The 18,186-nt window shown below is 38.0% G+C and overlaps 2 protein-coding genes across 2 annotated transcripts in view; both read left to right on the top strand.

The window, feature by feature from the left end:
* Nucleotides 1-18,186, top strand: part of LOC127528918 (uncharacterized) — a 469,030-nt gene that overhangs the window by 269,759 nt on the left and 181,085 nt on the right. The gene's annotated exons all lie outside the window — the stretch shown is intronic.
* ubr3 (ubiquitin protein ligase E3 component n-recognin 3) overlaps nt 1-18,186 on the top strand; it is a 279,977-nt gene that overhangs the window by 258,775 nt on the left and 3,016 nt on the right. Inside the window, 4 exon segments of the mRNA XM_051930608.1 lie at nt 5,514-5,639; nt 8,832-9,011; nt 10,841-11,050; nt 15,079-15,218. Of these exon segments, the coding sequence (XP_051786568.1) occupies nt 5,514-5,639; nt 8,832-9,011; nt 10,841-11,050; nt 15,079-15,218 (656 nt within the window).

Genomic DNA, 18,186 nt, shown 5'->3' with positions numbered 1-18,186 from the left:
TTTTGGTTGAAGGCTCTGTCCCACTCCTGGATATTGATGAGTTATCATAGTTACGATAAAGTGACAGAATTTATAGAAATATTCAAGACTTTTTACAGCATGATGTTATGTCACCCACTAGATGGTGGCAGAATACTGCCTGAGAGTTATTGAGGCATTGCACTTAAAGAAGATCATTACACATCACCCCGAGTCTGACTCCGGCCTAACCATGTTTACATAAAATTTTGAGCCTGAGTCACGCTTGGAGTTAACGCCAAGGAGGTTAATGGAGCTGTAGTAAATTGATAATTTTAATAATTGGTGAAGAAAAGAAAGAATTGCATTCATTTTTGTGAGTATAGCTGAGTAGATTTTGCAGAGAATTGTACTTTTTAAATTAATTTTTAATGCAGTATACGTTTACTCTTCTAAAAGTTTATAATTTAGTAACAAATAGTCCTACCTGTAACCAAACGATCATTCAGGAAGTGGACCCCAGGGGCTGAGAATACTCTGAGAGAAAGTTTTGGAACTACAAACTGGGATATCCTGCAGGGATCTCATAGTGAGAACATTGAGGAAGTTGTCGACTGCAGTACTGACTACATCAACTTCTGTATGGACATTGTAGTTCCAGTAAGAACTGTACGCTGCTATGCTAACAACAAGCCATGGATTACAAGTGACATCAAGGGCCTTTTGAACCAGAAGAAAAGGGCTTTTAAAGATGGTGATCAGCATGAGCTCAAGCGCGTGCAGAAGGAACTCCAAGTCCAGCTCAGGGCGGCGAAGGAGCAGTACAGGAGAAAGCTGGAGCAGAAGTTGCAGAATAACAGCATGAAGGAAGTGTGGGATGGGATGAAGATCATTACTGGCTGCAGCTTGAAGCGGGGTACCACCATCGAGAGAGACGTGAAGAGAGCAAACCAAATGAACAACTTCTTTAACAGGTTTGACCACCCTAACCCACTCTCACTCTCACCTCGGAGTACTGCACCCTCCACACATCCTTCTGCTGATACCAGCATAGGAGAGACATCCCCACCCACAATTACAACAGCGCAAGTGAGCAGAGAGCTGAGGAGACTTCGTGCCAGCAAAGCAGCGGGTCCAGATGGAGTATCGCCACGACTGCTGAAGGTCTGTGCATCGGAGCTGGGGGGTCCTCTACAGCGCATCTTCAACCTGAGCCTGGAACAGGGGAGAGTCCCGAGGCTTTGGAAAACATCTTGCATCACCCCAGTCCCAAAGTATCACGTCCTAGTGAGCTGAATGACTTTCAGCCTGTTGCTCTGACATCACATGTGATGAAGACCATGGAGAGGCTGCTGCTTCACCACCTTAGGCCACAGGTTCAACACGCCCTTGACCCTCTGCAGTTTGCATATCAGGAGAAGGTGGGAGCGGAGGATGCCATCATCTATATGCTACACCGATCCCTCTCTCACTTGGACAGAGGCAGTGGTGCTGTAAGAATTATGTTTCTAGACTTCTCTAGCGCCTTCAACACAATCCAACCTCTGCTCCTTAGGGACAAGCTGACAGAGATGGGATTAGATTCATACCTAGTGGCATGGATCGTGGACTATCTTACAGACACCCCTCAGTATGTGCGTCTTGGGTACTGCACGTCTGACATTGTGGTAAGCAACACAGGAGCGCCACAAGGGACTGTACTTTCTCCGGTCCTGTTCAGCCTATATACATCGGACTTCCAATACAACTCGGAGTCCTGACACTGCTATCGTGGGCTGCATCAGGAATGGGCCGGAGGATGAGTATAGGGACCTAATCAATGACTTTGTTAAATGGTGCGACTCAAACCACCTACAACTGAACACCAGCAAAACCAAGGAGCTGGTGGTGGATTTTAGGAGGCCTAGACCCCTCAAAGACCCCGTGATCATCAAAGGTGACTGTGTACAGATGGTGCAGACCTATAAATATCTTGGAGTGCAGCTGGATGATAAATTAGACTGGACTGCCAATACTGATGCGCTGTGCAAGAAAGGACAGAGCCGACTATACTTCCTTAGAAGGCTGGCGTCCTTCAACATCTGCAATAAGATGCTACAAATGTTCTATCAGACGGTTGTGGCGAGTGCCCTCTTCTACGCGGTGGTGTGCTGGGGAGGCAGCATTAAGAGGAAAGACGCCTCACGCCTGGACAAACTGGTGAGGAAGGCAGGCTCTATTGTTGGCATGGAGCTGGACAGTTTAACATCTGTGGCAGAGCGAAGGGCGCTCAGCAGGCTCCTATCAATTATGGAAAATCCACTGCATCCACTAAATAGTATCATCTCCAGACAGAAGAGCAGCTTCAGCGACAGACTGCTGTCACTGTCCTCCTCCACTGACAGACTGAGAAGATCATTCCTCCCCCAAACTATGCGACTCTTCAATTCCACCCGGGGGGGTAAACGTTAACATTTAACATTATACAAAGTTATTGTCTGGTTTTCACCTGCATTATTATCTTTCTTTAATTTAATATTATTTATTGTATCAGTATGCTGCTGCTGGAGAATGTGAATTTCCCATTGGGATTAATAAAGTGTCTATCTGTCTGTCTGTCTGTTTAGTTTATGAGGCTGGTTGTTACAAAGTACAATTGGTTGACTGTGTTCAAAACCTGGAGTTCATAGTTTGTGATTTTGAAGCGTGAAGTATTTAAAAAAAATTATGCATTGGCCGTGCCATTTTACTCTGCTTCAGTAAGTGTATGCATCTTAGTATATTGTGGTCCAATGAACTGTCCAAGAACTAAGTATGCACTGTGAAATTTCACACCTTAAAGTGACCATAAGTGACTTTGTTTTTATTGCATGTGGAGACAGTGCAATGGAAGACACAGCAGTAAATTCCAAGAGTAGTGGTAGCAGCAATACTTAATAAGTAGCCAGAGGAGAATGTGAGTGCACAGTTAATGAGTAGGTAAAGTTAAATCTATGTACTTTCATACTCAGAAATTAATAATGGGAGCTGGACAGAAATTGGACTGTGGTGTCTAGCTGGCACCTGGCTTCTAAAAAAATGTACAGAATGTCTTCCATATTCCATAGTCATACAGATTCTCTGTTATGACTGCTTAACCTTTTAATTGGATTTATTTCTCCATGTCTTGCATATGTCATCCTCATTCTGATGTTTGATGACTGATGCTCACATTAAACTAACAGTTCTTATTTGAAATGGTTTGTCTTAATTAATACGCTAGTACATGAAGCTGGGATAAGCAGTGTCATTACTGAGTGCATTCAAGGTCTGTCTTTGTTACTCAGCTTTGCATTTGCTACAGTTAATTTTGAGCATGATGATTAGTTTGTAGCAGTAAAGATTTTTGGCCAACTGCTAACATCATTAGTGACACTGAGTATTCTGAATTTTTTTTTTTTTTTTGCTTTTATTCTTCCATAGCAAAGTGCACTACTTAGTTGTACATAGCTTATTGCATTTCAGACATAGTCTTAGAAACTTCTAATTTGTTGCTTATAATATTTAAATGTTATATATTTTTAAATGATTGCTCCCAACATAATTAAACAAATAAATGAAAATAGTGAAATTAAAGTTATTTTCCATATATTTTTTCTTTTTAACAATTGATTAAGCAAATGGATTTTAGAAAGCTGAATATTTTTGCTTTTTCTAAAAAAAGGAAGTTAAATTACATTTGCAGTAAGACAGCAACATGTGAGATGGAGCAATAACAGGTTTGTAATGCCCTTAGATGTCCCAGGCTGCATGCACGCTACACTTGGTGGATCAACAAGTATCTGCATGGCGCAACAGACATGGTTAAGCCGATAACCCCTGAGGCTTGCAGTTGTACCCCGTGAACAAGGAATTCCCAGTAAGGATCTGCGCTTTGTGCACACCAGCCATCACTTCTGCCAATTGGATGGTTTAGTGATTTTCTCAGATCAGCCTGGCCACAGTCGCTAATGGTCTCTGGCGGAGCACCAAGAAGATGATCAAACTTGACTGTGTAGAGGAAGTAAAATCGTACCAAATTTTTTTAGATGAACCTGTGAAAGGATCATTACCGAGTCTTGGGGTGAGTGCTACAGTGAAGGACTGGAACATCCGCCCAACCCTTCTTCCCCCTGTAGGCCCTGACCCTGCTCACCTCACCCTCGCTCTTGGGGGATGCACATGAGGCAGAATCTGGGGACGTGTTGTGAAGATCTTAGTTGATTTTTGGTACACATAATTATGTGTTTATGAAACAGGTAGCAAAAGTGTATTGTGATTAGGGTCCTCCAGGACCCAACCGCATTTTTCCCATAAAATACCTGCTTCAGTATCCATGGTTTCCATATTGGTGGAGTTTTTCATGAACGTAACCCTTGCAGATAATGAGAATTTACTCCATATATGAGGGATGATCATATAGTTTTGAGGCTGAACCATTAAGAAAGAAATCAGTAAGACCAGTCAGTCAGTCATTTTCCAACCTGCTGTATCCTAACACAGGGTCACGGGGGTTTGGAGGAGCCAGCACAAACAAGTTTTATTTTTCTACATAATCTTGTGAACTGTGATACACTTGTTATAAAGCTACCCTTTGCTTCTGATTCTAGCTGACTTGACATCTTCATCATCGGCAATACATGTTCAACAGATGTAGATCATCACATTGGGCAGCTATGGTGATCGCCCCATTGGGCTTGGTTTGGAGAACAGAATGGGTGTAACATATCTTTAGATTTGCCGTTTCACAAAGAAACCTGAATAGCTCAATAGGGATGTTGTCATGAAGCAGACAGGGTGAATGGTTGACAGCTTTTCACAATGCTTTTTCCAATTGACTGTCAAAAACATTAAAGCAAGTCAGAGTAATATTGATCAGTGTTGTGGGCCTTTTGAGGCATGTAATCAATATGGACTACACCCTGAACATCGGAAAAATTGTAAGAAATCAAAAAGAAGAAGAAAAGGCAGACAGTATGGCAAAGTGGATAAGACTTCAGAATTCAAACCTTGAGGCTGTGGTCTCAAATCCCACTACTGACATTGTGTGACCATGACCAAGTCATTTCACCTGACTGTGCTCCCATTGGAAAAACAAACAAAAGAAGTGTTATCAAATGTATCTCAAATGTTGCAAGGTGCCTTGGATAAAAGAGTCAGCCAAATAAGTAAATGTAAATATAAATCCCCCAAACATTGTAAACGTCATCTTGCTGGCGCTGGTTTAGACTTTGAATTTCTGTGATGTGGGAGAAAAAAAGATTTCAGTGTGTAACAGTAATTTAAAGTATGCGTGGGATAAATTGAAGTTGCATAGCGAACAGGTAACATTGCCCACTGAATAAAATCCCAATGGCAGGAAGGAAATTGAAAATGTGAATAAAGGCAGTCTAGTATTTTACAAGGAGTTTATGCCCTGCCAACAATCCTTTTAAACAAGCTGTCACTTACACACTCCACAAGAAATCTGGCAGCAGTATCCCAAAAGGTGACCTGTCCTTTTTTTTCTGCTGGGATGGTATTAGCAAAAGTCACTTCTGTTCTTTTCTTTCAATCAGATAAGCTCCTGCATCTGGTCTCCACAGTCCATCGAGTATGCTCTTCAGCAGTACTGCTTACCTTTCCTCAGAATTACCAGCCTGCTTCAGCATCACCTCTTTGGGGACGATTTACCAAGCTGTCTGGTAAAGTGTGATTTAATATAAAATATTACCGTAAATGTCAAAGTATTTGTCACCTTTTGCCATTTATTTATTGTTTTTTCCCAATACGTAGTAAATAGCAGAAACTGTATCTGCACAGTGCAATGCAGCTTATGTCATTTTCATGTTTAAAAAATAAAACGGATGGTTTTCCCTATGTTCATGTAAATTATGAATTTTGAAGTGTTTGAAATTTTAAGTGAATTACTGTACTTCCTGGGAGTCTCAATTTAAACAAGCCATATACTGTATTACATTATGTTCATGTTCAGATCCATATCAAGTGAATTTATCAAACTATATGTTATGTTTGATACGGCCTTTGTATTTCTATATCTCTTCTTAAAGTCATAGAAATGTTTTTCTTTTTTTTACCTAAACAATTTATGCCAGTGTATTTTGGATGGAGTATTCCTTTAAAACATCACATAAACGATAACCAGACTGGGATTTATATCCATGATATATTCATTAATTGAAAGCAACTAGACTTGTTGGTCATTCTTTCTGGTTGTAAATTTTGGGTTTTTCAGGAGCTACAAAAGGTTCAGATAAGGTGGCAAGGCAGAATCACAATTTAAATACATATACTGAAGTGCTATAATTCTCCAGTCGTCCTTGCCTTATAGTAGGCTGCCTTGACTGAGACTGAGGTACAGATCACTTGTAATGGTTAATAAATTTCAGTTACTATGTTGAATTGTGACTTGTTAGATCTGTTTAGATAAATGAAGTACTTCATTCTTTACGGCAAAGGAAACACTAACCAGATATGGCCTCTATTGATAATTGAACTTAAAAAATTACTTTACATAGTGCTTTTCTGTAGTAATCACCATTTCAGTCTTTCTGTAGGTATGGCTGTGGTAGCACAGGTCAGAGATTTTGTGTGGGTGAGATTTAAACTATTTATAGCTCTATTTACATTTTAGAAATAGAATCCAAACTTATCATGTTGTTCAGAAGTAGTGCAGTGTGAGCAATGTGCCTAGAAGAAGAGTAGAATGGCTGCCCAAGGTTGTGCCTGGGAGGAAGTGTGCTTAGATAGTTGTGCATGCGCCTGAGGCTAGAGCCACTCATGTCCCGGCATTGTTCCACCATTGTAAAGAAAGCAAAATGTTGGTTGCCAGTAAAAGAATATTGTAAAGGATTTAAGGGCCTGTAGTAGCTGCAGGAGGTATTACCTGCAAGGTTCAGGGAGAAGTGCCTGGAGGGTAGTCGTGTCGTGTGTGTTTGGTACCCACATATGTGAGTCTGAATCCTTTCCACTAGGAGTATCTTTGGAGATTAAGTACACAGTGTTGAGAACATAGGAAATGTGAGCTCTCTTTGGGGGGTGGATTGAAGAGAGGTCTACAGGAATTGGGTGTAATTTTCCCACTGGCTTTAAAAGGTGCAACAGGCATAGAGAGGGAGAAGGTGTTTGGTTGAAATAATTGTCTGATGGTCTCTCTGAGAGAGAGAGAGAGAGATGATTAGGCAGTGCAGAGTTTTGTTTCTGGGACCTTCTGCGCTATATGGAGGAAGGGCACCCCCATGGGGGTGCTTAAGCACATTATTCTTAGCCTTCTGATTACCATGCAAAGACATTTAAGTAGTGTTATGGAGGAGACCTCTGAGCAACATGTAAAGTGGAGGCAGAGAGACAGAGTGTAGAGTCAAGTGGTGAGCTTCAGCATATTCAACTTAAAGATTACTTTTGTTTCTAAAGATTTTGAGTTTTTGATTCGATTTGCCTAGAGCTGCTTCTGAAACAGGCACGAGGAAAGGAATCAGCATGTTTTCGGTTTTAATTTTTACCTTTATTTATATTTTTGAAATAATTTCTGGAAAGAGACATGACACTTAAATTGAGTGGAATATTGGACTGTTTCTACTATTTTTGACACAATGAGTCCCAAGTAGAATAAATGTAAAAACAATTTCTATAAAACCTGTGTTCGTGTTTCTGTACCACCCAGATGTACCCCTTGGTTATGAACTATGAGATGCTCTATAGGGGAACTGGTGCTCTGGACACGGTTTGTTACAATGGCATTTTTTGTCATTGTTTATGTGGAATGACACAGATTATTGTTACCATTGCTTGCATCCTGTTTGATTACCAATTACAGTATCTCATTTGAGACTTTTACAAGTTATGTTTTTATTTGTGTGGGTTTCTCTGCACAGACTCAAGTTGCCTCCCTCGATCCAAAGATGGGCTGCTGGGTTGATTGTTGACTCTTAATTCTCCCATTGTAGTTGTCTACGTGATTGCTCCATAATGTAACTGATTTCTGATGTGACTCTATACTGGATATGAGTGATTATAAAGTGGACAGATCTGCTCATGTTAAATGCCTGAACTAAGAAATATTTGCTGTACAGCTCAGAACCTTAGTGACTGGGCCACACTGCCAGCTATTGTATCTATTTTCATGGAACAAGTATGCAAAATTTGCCACATACTAATTAGTATAAAATCACAACACAAGCTATTGAAAACAGTTAATTGCTGCTGTCAAATAAAATGGCTTGTTATTTAATATTCTATTTAAAAATAGATGTTTACATTTCTACTATCTTCAAATTAAGTATTTCTTTAAGGTGTTCAAGCTTTTAAAATCCACAGTAAATCTACTGCTTATTTTGCTGGTAACTACTTTACAGTTTACAGATGAAGTCAGAAGTTTATATACACAGGGTGAATTCTTTAAAACTCACTTTATAAGCACTCCACAGATTTAATACAAACAAACTATAAATTTGGCATATTTTTTAAGAAATCTGTTCGTGGTGGGCAAAAGTAATTTTTTCCAACAATGTTCACAGACAGTGTATTTCACTTAAACGATGTGCCAAATTTATAGTTTCTTAGAATAAAATCTGTGGAGGGGTTATAGAGTGACTTTTAAAGAATTCTTTGTTAGGTGTATGTAAACATCTGACTTCAACTGTCAATAGTTCCTTCACTTTTTTCAATGAGCACATCTTCAGTACCCAGAATTTGCCAATATATCTCAATAAACATTGTTGCTGCTATTCCTTATTAAACAGACAAAATTGAGTCAAATTGCACAGCATCAATTGCTTCATATGATTGTATTTTCTGTACTTGAAGAAATACACTTTTTTTTTCCTTTTTTACTATATGTACAATTTTAAAATTCTGTATTTTATTTTGTCGTGAAGTCTGAAGATGAGTTTTCAGTACTAGCAAACTGCCTGGGGCTGCTGCCGTCTAACCTTCAGTTATCCAACCAACTAAACAGTGCCTACTGTCTTGAATGGTCCGTCTCTGCCATTGAGGTCATATCACAGTGGTGTTCTGAAATGAGGGCGTTTTCAGAGGCAAATGCTGAACACGCAGTGGTAAGTCTATTTAGTTTGTTTGTCATATGCATTCATTATCATAATCATAATCATAAACCTCATCTGCTTACGCTGGCCAAGTAAGCGAAAATACTGAACTTAGAGTTAAATGTATTATTGTGTTTAAAGGTCAAAACTGTTTTTCCCCCTTCATACATAAAAATAGCATTCATGTTAGGGTAAAATTCACAAATATAGAGTGAGTGTAATGCCTCTTGAATATTTATTGAAAACCTAAAGTTGTGCTGATTTTGGTCTACTCCTGTTTGTGGATTGATCCCTATATAAAATCATTAAGTTAAAAAAAAAAAAAAAAGATCCACCTGGGACCAGAAGGCGCTTGTGGGGATCATGGCACTATTCCCATTTGTAACAGTCAATAGGCAGTAAATCACTGCAGCCTTTGTCACCCAGTTTCAAAATCAATTGATAGAAGGTTTGCAGAAGGAGGCAGTGAATAAAATCAGCACTGATTGAGCCTTGGAGGGAATTAGCATAGCTTTCACACAGATTGATGGGAAATGTGTGAAAGGAACAGTGGAAGTGACACTTGAGTAAATGAAAGATCTTAACAGCTTGAGATGTGACGGATACCCGTGAAAAGTGTAGAAAAAACATTCATTGATACCAAGATGTGCATCTGCCTGGAATTCTCTAACAACGCAGTATGCTTGAAACTGTTGCATAAATGAGAGTGTGAGTTATTGTTAGGAAAGGGTGTGGGATGTAAAACTCCCTATTCTATGGCTAAAATATGAAATCTGCCAAGACTTATTTTTATCAAGTTGTTAACCCTCGCATTAAATCTGAAGCTACCTTTATTGATTTTTGCAACAGTGAGGCTAAATTACCCTTTCCCAGACAGAGAGACATTTTATTACATGTCAGGGTACTGGTTTAATAATCACCCAAAGAAGATACTGGCTGCTTGGTATATTTATCAGTCAGCATCCTTCTGCTTTGTTGCAAATATGTGACAGTGAATGGTCTTAAAACAAGGGTATGATAATCTTTACTTGTCTAAAATGGGGTTGTGTTTATAATACATCTAATTCTTTTCAAACAGTTGATGGCAGACATGGGCTGCTCTTCTTCTGCTCTTCACCTAATGTCTATCCATTATCAGCCTGCTTCCTTATATGCAGGGACAGCAGTGTGTTGGCACCTCTTCACTTCCTATAATCTTTGGCACATTCTCCTTAGAGCAGCATCCATCTTTATTTTATATAGCATTTCTCTGAAGTGAACACCATCTCAAGGTATCTTTCAATTCCAGAGATACAGTACAGTTGTTTGACGGCTTGTTTTACAATTAGAGCACAGACAGGTAAAGTGACTTGCTGAGGGTTACACCTAGAAACTGTGGTGGGAATTTAACTGGCAAACCTTGGGGTTTAGAATTCAATGTCTTAACTAATGGTGTGCAGTGGAGTGCTCAGGGCCCCGTCTGACATGTCAAGAGTTTATTTCTGTCTCTCTTATATAGTGCCTGTCATTACAGCTCATAATTAACGCAACCTTTTATTTTTTCAATCTGTTTTTAAAAATGGCTTCAAAATTGTTTTTCACAAAAATTATGTTTTAAGTTCATCCTGCACTTCATGGATGATCATGCAAACCTTACTGAACTTGAACTGCTCCCAATAGATGCACAATTTTTTTAAATATTAAAAAAATCGAGAATATAACTTAATGTACATGCTGCTACACCTTGTGTATCATTGATTTTGTTTTAAGATTGTAAATGCTTTGGATGAATTTGTATTTTATATATTTATATTCCGAACAAAAAAAATAATCAACAAATGTACATATATTTTTGTCTTTAGAGTTTACTTGTGAATGATCCCCACTGGAGTGCACCTCACCTTCTTCTTTTACCAGAGAACTATAACACAATTTTCCAGTATTATCACAGAAAACCTTGCACTGTATGCAATAAAGTTCCCAAGGATCCTGCACTTTGCTTGGTTTGTGGTACCTTTGTATGTCTGAAAGGACTTTGCTGCAAACAACAAAGCTATTGTGAATGTGTCCTGGTGAGTATGAAAACATGGCATAATAAATGCTGTCATTATAAAGAGTTTTAATGTGATATTGATGAGAACATATTTCAATTGTATCATCATACCTTTTTTTAGTGACATCCTATTGAACATTTTCAAATATTGATTAGCAATATCATTATCTTTGTGCCAATGCTGGTTTGATGCATATGGAATTGATTACACTAAACAAATTAATGGAGAGGCTCTTAATGAGGTTGTAAAAATACTATACAGAGGAATGGATTCATAACGACAAGAAATTTCAGTAAAAAATTAGCTTCACTCTTTAATTCCATGATAAATATCTATGACCATTTGCTAAACTTTTTTTAATTACCTTCTCTTTCTCTGTTCTTAAGAATATTTTTTAGTTACGTTTTCAGAAGAATTGGAAATGTAGGGATTTACTCCTATGGGCACTTTCTGTTTTACTTTTGCTTTCTCTTGCGGGGATCAAACCTCAGACGTCAGTACCCAAAGCAAAGCTTCAGACATTGCCCCACAGTGGCTGGTTTGCTTATTTGACAGGGTGTATGTTGGAGTATTATATGCACAGGTCTGATTACAAGCTGATATGAGGGTGATTACCTACCAGGTAACGTATGTGGTTGGTCGGCCATTCGGCAGACATCAGCCATGCCCTCTCAGTCGTGAGACGCATATCATAGACATGATCTGTGGCTGACTGAACCACAAGCGTTACCTGGTAGGTAAGCACCCAAATATCAGGTTGTGATCAGACATATGCATGTAATGTGCTGTCAACAGGCTTGTAAGTGGTGGTAAAATGGTGAGACCTATTCAGGTGTACCACAGACTTAAAGACGTTAACACTTGAATACAGCAGGCCCAGTTTGCTGTGTCCTTAGAAGGAACATGCTTTTCCATCCAAAGTTGCTGGGGTGAAGACACCAGTGTTCAGAATGGCTCATCTTTAGAATGTGAAGACACCAGCATTCAGAATGGCTCATCTTTAGAATGTTAAGAATGGAATGATTCATTTCTGATTTTAAAAATAAGCATCAACAGGATGGTGCAACCCTCTCCTAGTTGGTAACCTGGACTAATTCAGACTGCATTTTCAGGATTGCACATTTTTAGCTTTTTTTAAGCATCTTATTCACATATGGTTCCAGACCCCATCCTGCTTTTCCAGTTCATCTAATCATATCAGCATTAAACAGTATTTAAAAATGGGGTTTTAAGCAGGTTCTAAGGAAATACCCTAAATGCCACAATACCTTAACTCACCATGAGATGTGATAGGTCTGTCAACTTGAGAAGTGACTGAAGCTGACCAGTTTTGAATCATTTCCACCTTATAGTTATCCTCGCTCTGGATCTTTCCCTTGCCATTCTTGGACAAGCTGTTCCTCTAATACAGTGTGAGATGACTCCTTTGGTGTTACAAACTAGTTATTCCCTTCCTAGTGTATGGTAGTTGATAATTAGATATTTACTTTGTGTATTAACAGGTAGGGTTGTGGTTCTCTAGAAGCATAAAAAAATATTCTTTCTTAAATTAGGCTCTTTAAACACAAAATATATCAAGAAAACCTGCCTTTCTATTCTTCCTAGATGTTTTCCTTTTGTTATGCTACAATGTCTTGCTTTGAATTCAGAACAGGTCGTTTATTAAATTACCTGTTTTTAAATGTAAAGGTGTGTGTGTGTGTGAGTGAGAGAGAGATAAAAAGACTTTTGTAATGTTAGTTAGTTATGATTTTTAGATAAAACACTACTATTGCTTATCAATGAATGTAAATTCTTCTAATAAAGAGCACTGACAGCCTTCTGTCCATTTTGTTTTGTGAAATGTTTTGTCACCATTAAGTTAAAAGTAGCCATTTCTGAGATCGAGCAAGAATTTACCTGTGTGCTGGTGGCATGTTTTCTAATGGCACAATAACTAGATTAACCTGCCCCTTGTATAATTTAATTTATTTTTCCATCCACCCATTCATTCATCTATTTTCCATCCCTGCTTATCGAGAGCATGGCTACTGGCAAGTTGGAGCTTATCCCAGCAACCATTGGCCACACATCAGAAACAATCCCTGGTCCAACACAGAGTGAACACATTTCAATTTATTGTTCTGTGTACCTGTTTAAGCTCAGTGCAGTGTTTTCATTGACATTTCAAGTGGCACAAAAACATTAAACAGTATAGTGACAATATAGAACATGTTACAACAACATAATGCAACAGATACAGGTCAGTAAATGTTACAGTAGCGACTACTGTAATAAGCACCATTAAATGAAAATAATGGGGTAGCACAGTTGTACAAACTTTGGTGTTGATACTTCATGTTCCTTGTCATGCTGCGATTGAATTTAATGCCTGGTCATCTTCAGTGTGATGTTTGCTCATTTTTCATGGTTTATCACCAGGTACTTAAATCACATTGCATATTAAATTAATTGATTAATTGAAATTGGCCCAGTGACAGTGTAAGAGTTAAGGTGGATGTGTGCGTTGCTGGGGTTGGTACTTGCCTTATACCTAGTGGTCCTAGGATAGGCTTTCACAGTAGTGAATTTTATTATACATTTTTAGGAGTATTAGGTTATGTTAAATGCTGTATACATTATGGTCAATAAGCACAAACCTTTTTTTCCTGTCCAGTAGAAGGAGAAATCAGACAGATGTGTATGGCAGAGAAAAACGATCCCAACCTTTCACAACAAAATTGAAAGCAAGCAAATTTTACATCAAGAATGTGTTTGCCTGCTGGAATCTGTGTATCATGTTCATAATGGTGTCTGCTATAACAGGATTAACCTGTCACTGTAAAATACATTTAAAATATGCTTGTGTGGATTACAGCCTGATTTGCAGTGTGTGAAGGAGGCTTATGTTTTTTGCTCACACCATAGAGTACTGATATTCTTTCACTTTTCCTGCTTCATTTTAGATTGCACACCTAAACAAACATCTTTCACGTGTTTCTTTCACTTTTGTAAAAATAAAACCGCTGTCCTTACTTTCTGCTCAGTAATTTTTGTTATTGTTTCAGCCCAAAAGTCAGTATACACACTGTGTAGTTTATATTTTTATTTAAGCTTGAAGAATTCAACTAAATTGCAAAAAGAATTTTGACTTTGGCTTTGGTTTTGCTTGTAAATTCTGTTAAATTTCTGGCCATGTTTTCACTTCTGGAATGAAAAAGACATTTCTTTTGGCCAAGAGAGAGTTGTGAGGCTTGAACCTTAAATTTGTCCAACTAAAAGTCCGAAGTGTCTGTTTAAATGCAAGAGAAATGAAGGTGTTGTTTGACATATGCTCCTCATGATAAGATATTGCAGTGATTCGTTGAAGGCAATATATTACCAAGAAATTCTAAATTTAATTTGCAAGTTGTTTATGTGAGGACTTAACATGTTAACCTTAAGAGTCTTCATCATGAATCCAGTAGAAATGGCTGTGTTTTTGTTAAATTAGCTATTTGGGGCAGTAGGTGGATGATTATGGCTGCGCTTATGTTTTCTGCTTTCAGCTTCACCAATTAAAATTCCAAACAAGTAATGTTGTTATGGCAAGTAAATACAGAATAAACTTTACTATTTGGAAGTTAGTTTGACCATACTATGTAAAATGACATTCCTAATCCATGGCAGTTCCCCAACTACTACATTTACCCCTGTGCCATTTCTTAGTAAATTAAATAGTGAGCCGCATATCTTACTCAATTGTTTTCTTTTTTTTTCAGTAACCAACCTTTTTGATTATCAGAATTGTTCTCTCATTCATTTCAGCAATCAAGGTGTTACTGTGCTACAATTCTGCCCATATCCTCCACGTGGGGATGTCTTCCCTTGAATGTTCAATCACTGCAAGTGTAATTCTCCTTGAAAATGTCACAAGAAACATAATTATTAATTTGCCAAAGACTTGTTTCAGGATTGAGCTGTAGGGAGAAAGATAGATGTAAATGCAAAACAGACATGACACATAAATTAAGGAAATGTGTGCGCTTGTTTAAAGGTGCCAACAATTTTCTGTTTATATTTTTTAGCACTCTCAACACTGCGGTGCAGCAACTGGAATATTTCTTCTCATCAATGCTTCAGTAATTATTATCATAAGAGGTTATCGTTTCTGTCTGTGGGGGTCAGTATACCTTGATGCTCATGGTGAAGAGGACAGAGACCTCAGGTAAAAGCACTTGTTTTTATATACAGTGCAGTCAAGAAGTATTTGGATAGTTATATTTTGATTTGTTTGGTGTATGTTTAGTCTCGGACGTAGATGTGGTCCTGGTAATCTCTAGTGCATTATGTCTAGAATTGGGGGGAGTGTGGCACTGATTAATGTGTAACTGTAATCTTATTTACATTTAATGAAGTGTTGTAACTCATTAATTTTATTTTGTTGTAATCCCATTACAGTTTTGTTACTTGCGTTACTCATGTTTCTAAACAGATAGTATATAAATGTCATAAATGTCTTGTCATTCCAGCTCATATAAGATTCAACATAGCCGTGTTACCTGCCTGATTCACATCATTGTGACGTAGACAGTACTCTGTATTTTTCGAGTACTCTGGATTTTACGATGCTGCCCTATATGTTCCAGAGATTAACTGATAGTTTCTTTTACTTTGGGATTGTTTTGAGGTTGACTTAATCTTTATTATGAAATAATGATTTTGAGTTTTACTTGGAAAGATAGCTTTTCAATTTTACAGCACATTTAAAGAATTCCATTAACAGACAGAATTTATTTCTAATTTAAGGAAGATGGAGACACAGTATATATACTGGATATATATCCAGGAACTTTGAAATTAAACTGTGATAGCTACATTAATATTTATTTTTCTATGTGATGTACAGCCTCTTGACCAAAGAGCCCATTAAGAATTAGAACTACAAAGACAAAAAAGTATTCAATATTCAATCAAATGAAAACCTTGTGTCATAAAATGTAGTGTTGTATCCCAACACATATTAAAAATTTTCTGCCACATCTCTGTAATATTTCTTCGAAAATGAAGAATTCTGTGTACAAATTAAGGAAACTAATCTTTACTTTAATTGTTAGTGAATAACAATCGAAATGCTTTCTTTTTGATTATCATGTGCATTTTTAATAGGGAAGGGAACACTCAGATGGGGGGACACAGATAAGTGAGCTTAATGATTCTTTTAAAGAAATTCTGAAGGCAGCTGGCCCTGCCAATTCAATAAGTGCCCTCATCTACTGCCACTACACTGGCAATAATTTTACCATTTACCTACTCTGTTTGCAAGAGTCCAAGTACGAGGGTGAGTCAAGCTAAAGTTAGAAAATGGGATTTATTAGAAAATGAAACAAACATTAACAAAACTGATCATGTCATTTCTCAATGTCCTCTCCACCCTTCTCAATGCACTTGTGCCACCTGCCTGGAAGTGCCAGGATTCCAGCAGAATAAAAGGTTTGGTCTTGTCCTTGCGACTTATTGTCAAACACTACATGCTGAGTGAGGGGTACTACAGTCACTAGTGCAAGTTACTGTGACTTGCTGGAGACCAAAGTGAAGCCTGCTATTCGATCCAAGTGGTGGGGACTGCTGTCTGTCTCAAGGAGTCTTTTTGCTGCAAGACAATGACACGCACAGTGCTAAGAACACCAAGGCTTGTCTGGAGAAACTGAAATTTGAGGTATTGCCACATCCTCCTTATTCACCAGATTTGGCACCGTGTGATTTCCACCTTTTTGGACGGTTAGAAAAACATTGGGGTGCTCGTCGATTCAAGACAGATGATGACCTTGAAGGAAGCAGTGCACGAGTGGTGGAGAGGACGAGACAGAACCTTTTATTCCAGGCACTGCCAGGCAGGTGGCACAATGACGTGATCAGTTGTGCTAAGGTTCGTTCCATTTTCTGGTATGTAAATCACATTTTCTAAGTTTAGCTTGACTCCAGCTCGTAATTATTCAGTTTTATTCTTAATTCTTAAGGTTGTTTTTTTTATTAATACTTTTTTTGCACTGGCTGTTTTGTGTATTTGAAATGCAATGTAGTTTACTTGTTTAGCTTCTGAATTTACCTTGGTAATTTCTTCCTTATTAAAATAGTTAAAGGTGTCATCCTTGTACCTTCCAGATGTTAGATATTTTCATGGGTTTAGAGAGTAACATGAAAGTAATTAGTAGTGTGAATAAAGTAAAACCCTGATCCAATTTGAGAGAAAGAATTAGTAATTTGTAATGGATTGCTTTCTTTATGCCACACTTAGACCCTCACTGGGCAGTATTATACCAACACTGGCCTGGGACACTTTTGGGCCTGGGGAGTTCTTATTGTTGTGACCAATTACAACATTTTACAAGAAAAGTGAGTGCGTGTTTGGCAGTTTTTTATTTATCTTATTTCACAGATGTTTGAATGAACAAACCAGTTTTATTTATCCCAACAGGGTCATTTGGCTTTTTACATAGGTTCAATAAATAAATACATATCATTAAATTATGACAAACAACAAATATACAACAGAATGACTAAAGAAAGAAAAACTTCTGATGTGGCTAAATATAAGAGAGCAGGCCCAGTGAGGCATTATGCAGACATACAGTAATTGCTCTTGGTATAGAGGAGAATCATCAAGCAAACCATTGACTGTTGTCTAAGGAGTAAAGAACATATACCAGGACTACTGATGTTTGTTTATATTCTCTTTACTTTGAAAGGAACATTAGATTCCTTATGATTTTTACATGAAGTACAGGAAGAGTCTGTGCTGCAGTCCTGTCTCTTGAACAGATTACGTATGAAACATCATCAGTTGACACATGCCGTGACACTAAGCAATGGTGAATACAACATGTGATACAAGAATATAGTACAGAATGGTTAATTAAGGTTGTGGAAAGCAAAACAAGGGATACAATGAGATATATTAATTTTTGAGGAAATCCAACCTGGAAAAAATTCCCAAAACACCATAGCGCCAAATTACATGAAACATGTTGAAGATCCTGACACAGTTTAGAATCTTCTAAAAATAAAATCTTGTGTATTATGAAGCTTAGCAGAAAAGCACACTAGATCTTGACCCAGATTTGTGAAGCTTCAACATTTTGGTCCTTTCTGTATTTTTAAGGAGCTGATGCAGGTGTCGTAGCCTACACTTTTGA

Source organism: Erpetoichthys calabaricus, chromosome 8 (genome assembly GCF_900747795.2).
Source record: "Erpetoichthys calabaricus chromosome 8, fErpCal1.3, whole genome shotgun sequence".
Lineage (NCBI taxonomy): Eukaryota > Metazoa > Chordata > Cladistia > Polypteriformes > Polypteridae > Erpetoichthys > Erpetoichthys calabaricus.
This window is presented reverse-complemented; position numbering and strand designations above follow the sequence as displayed.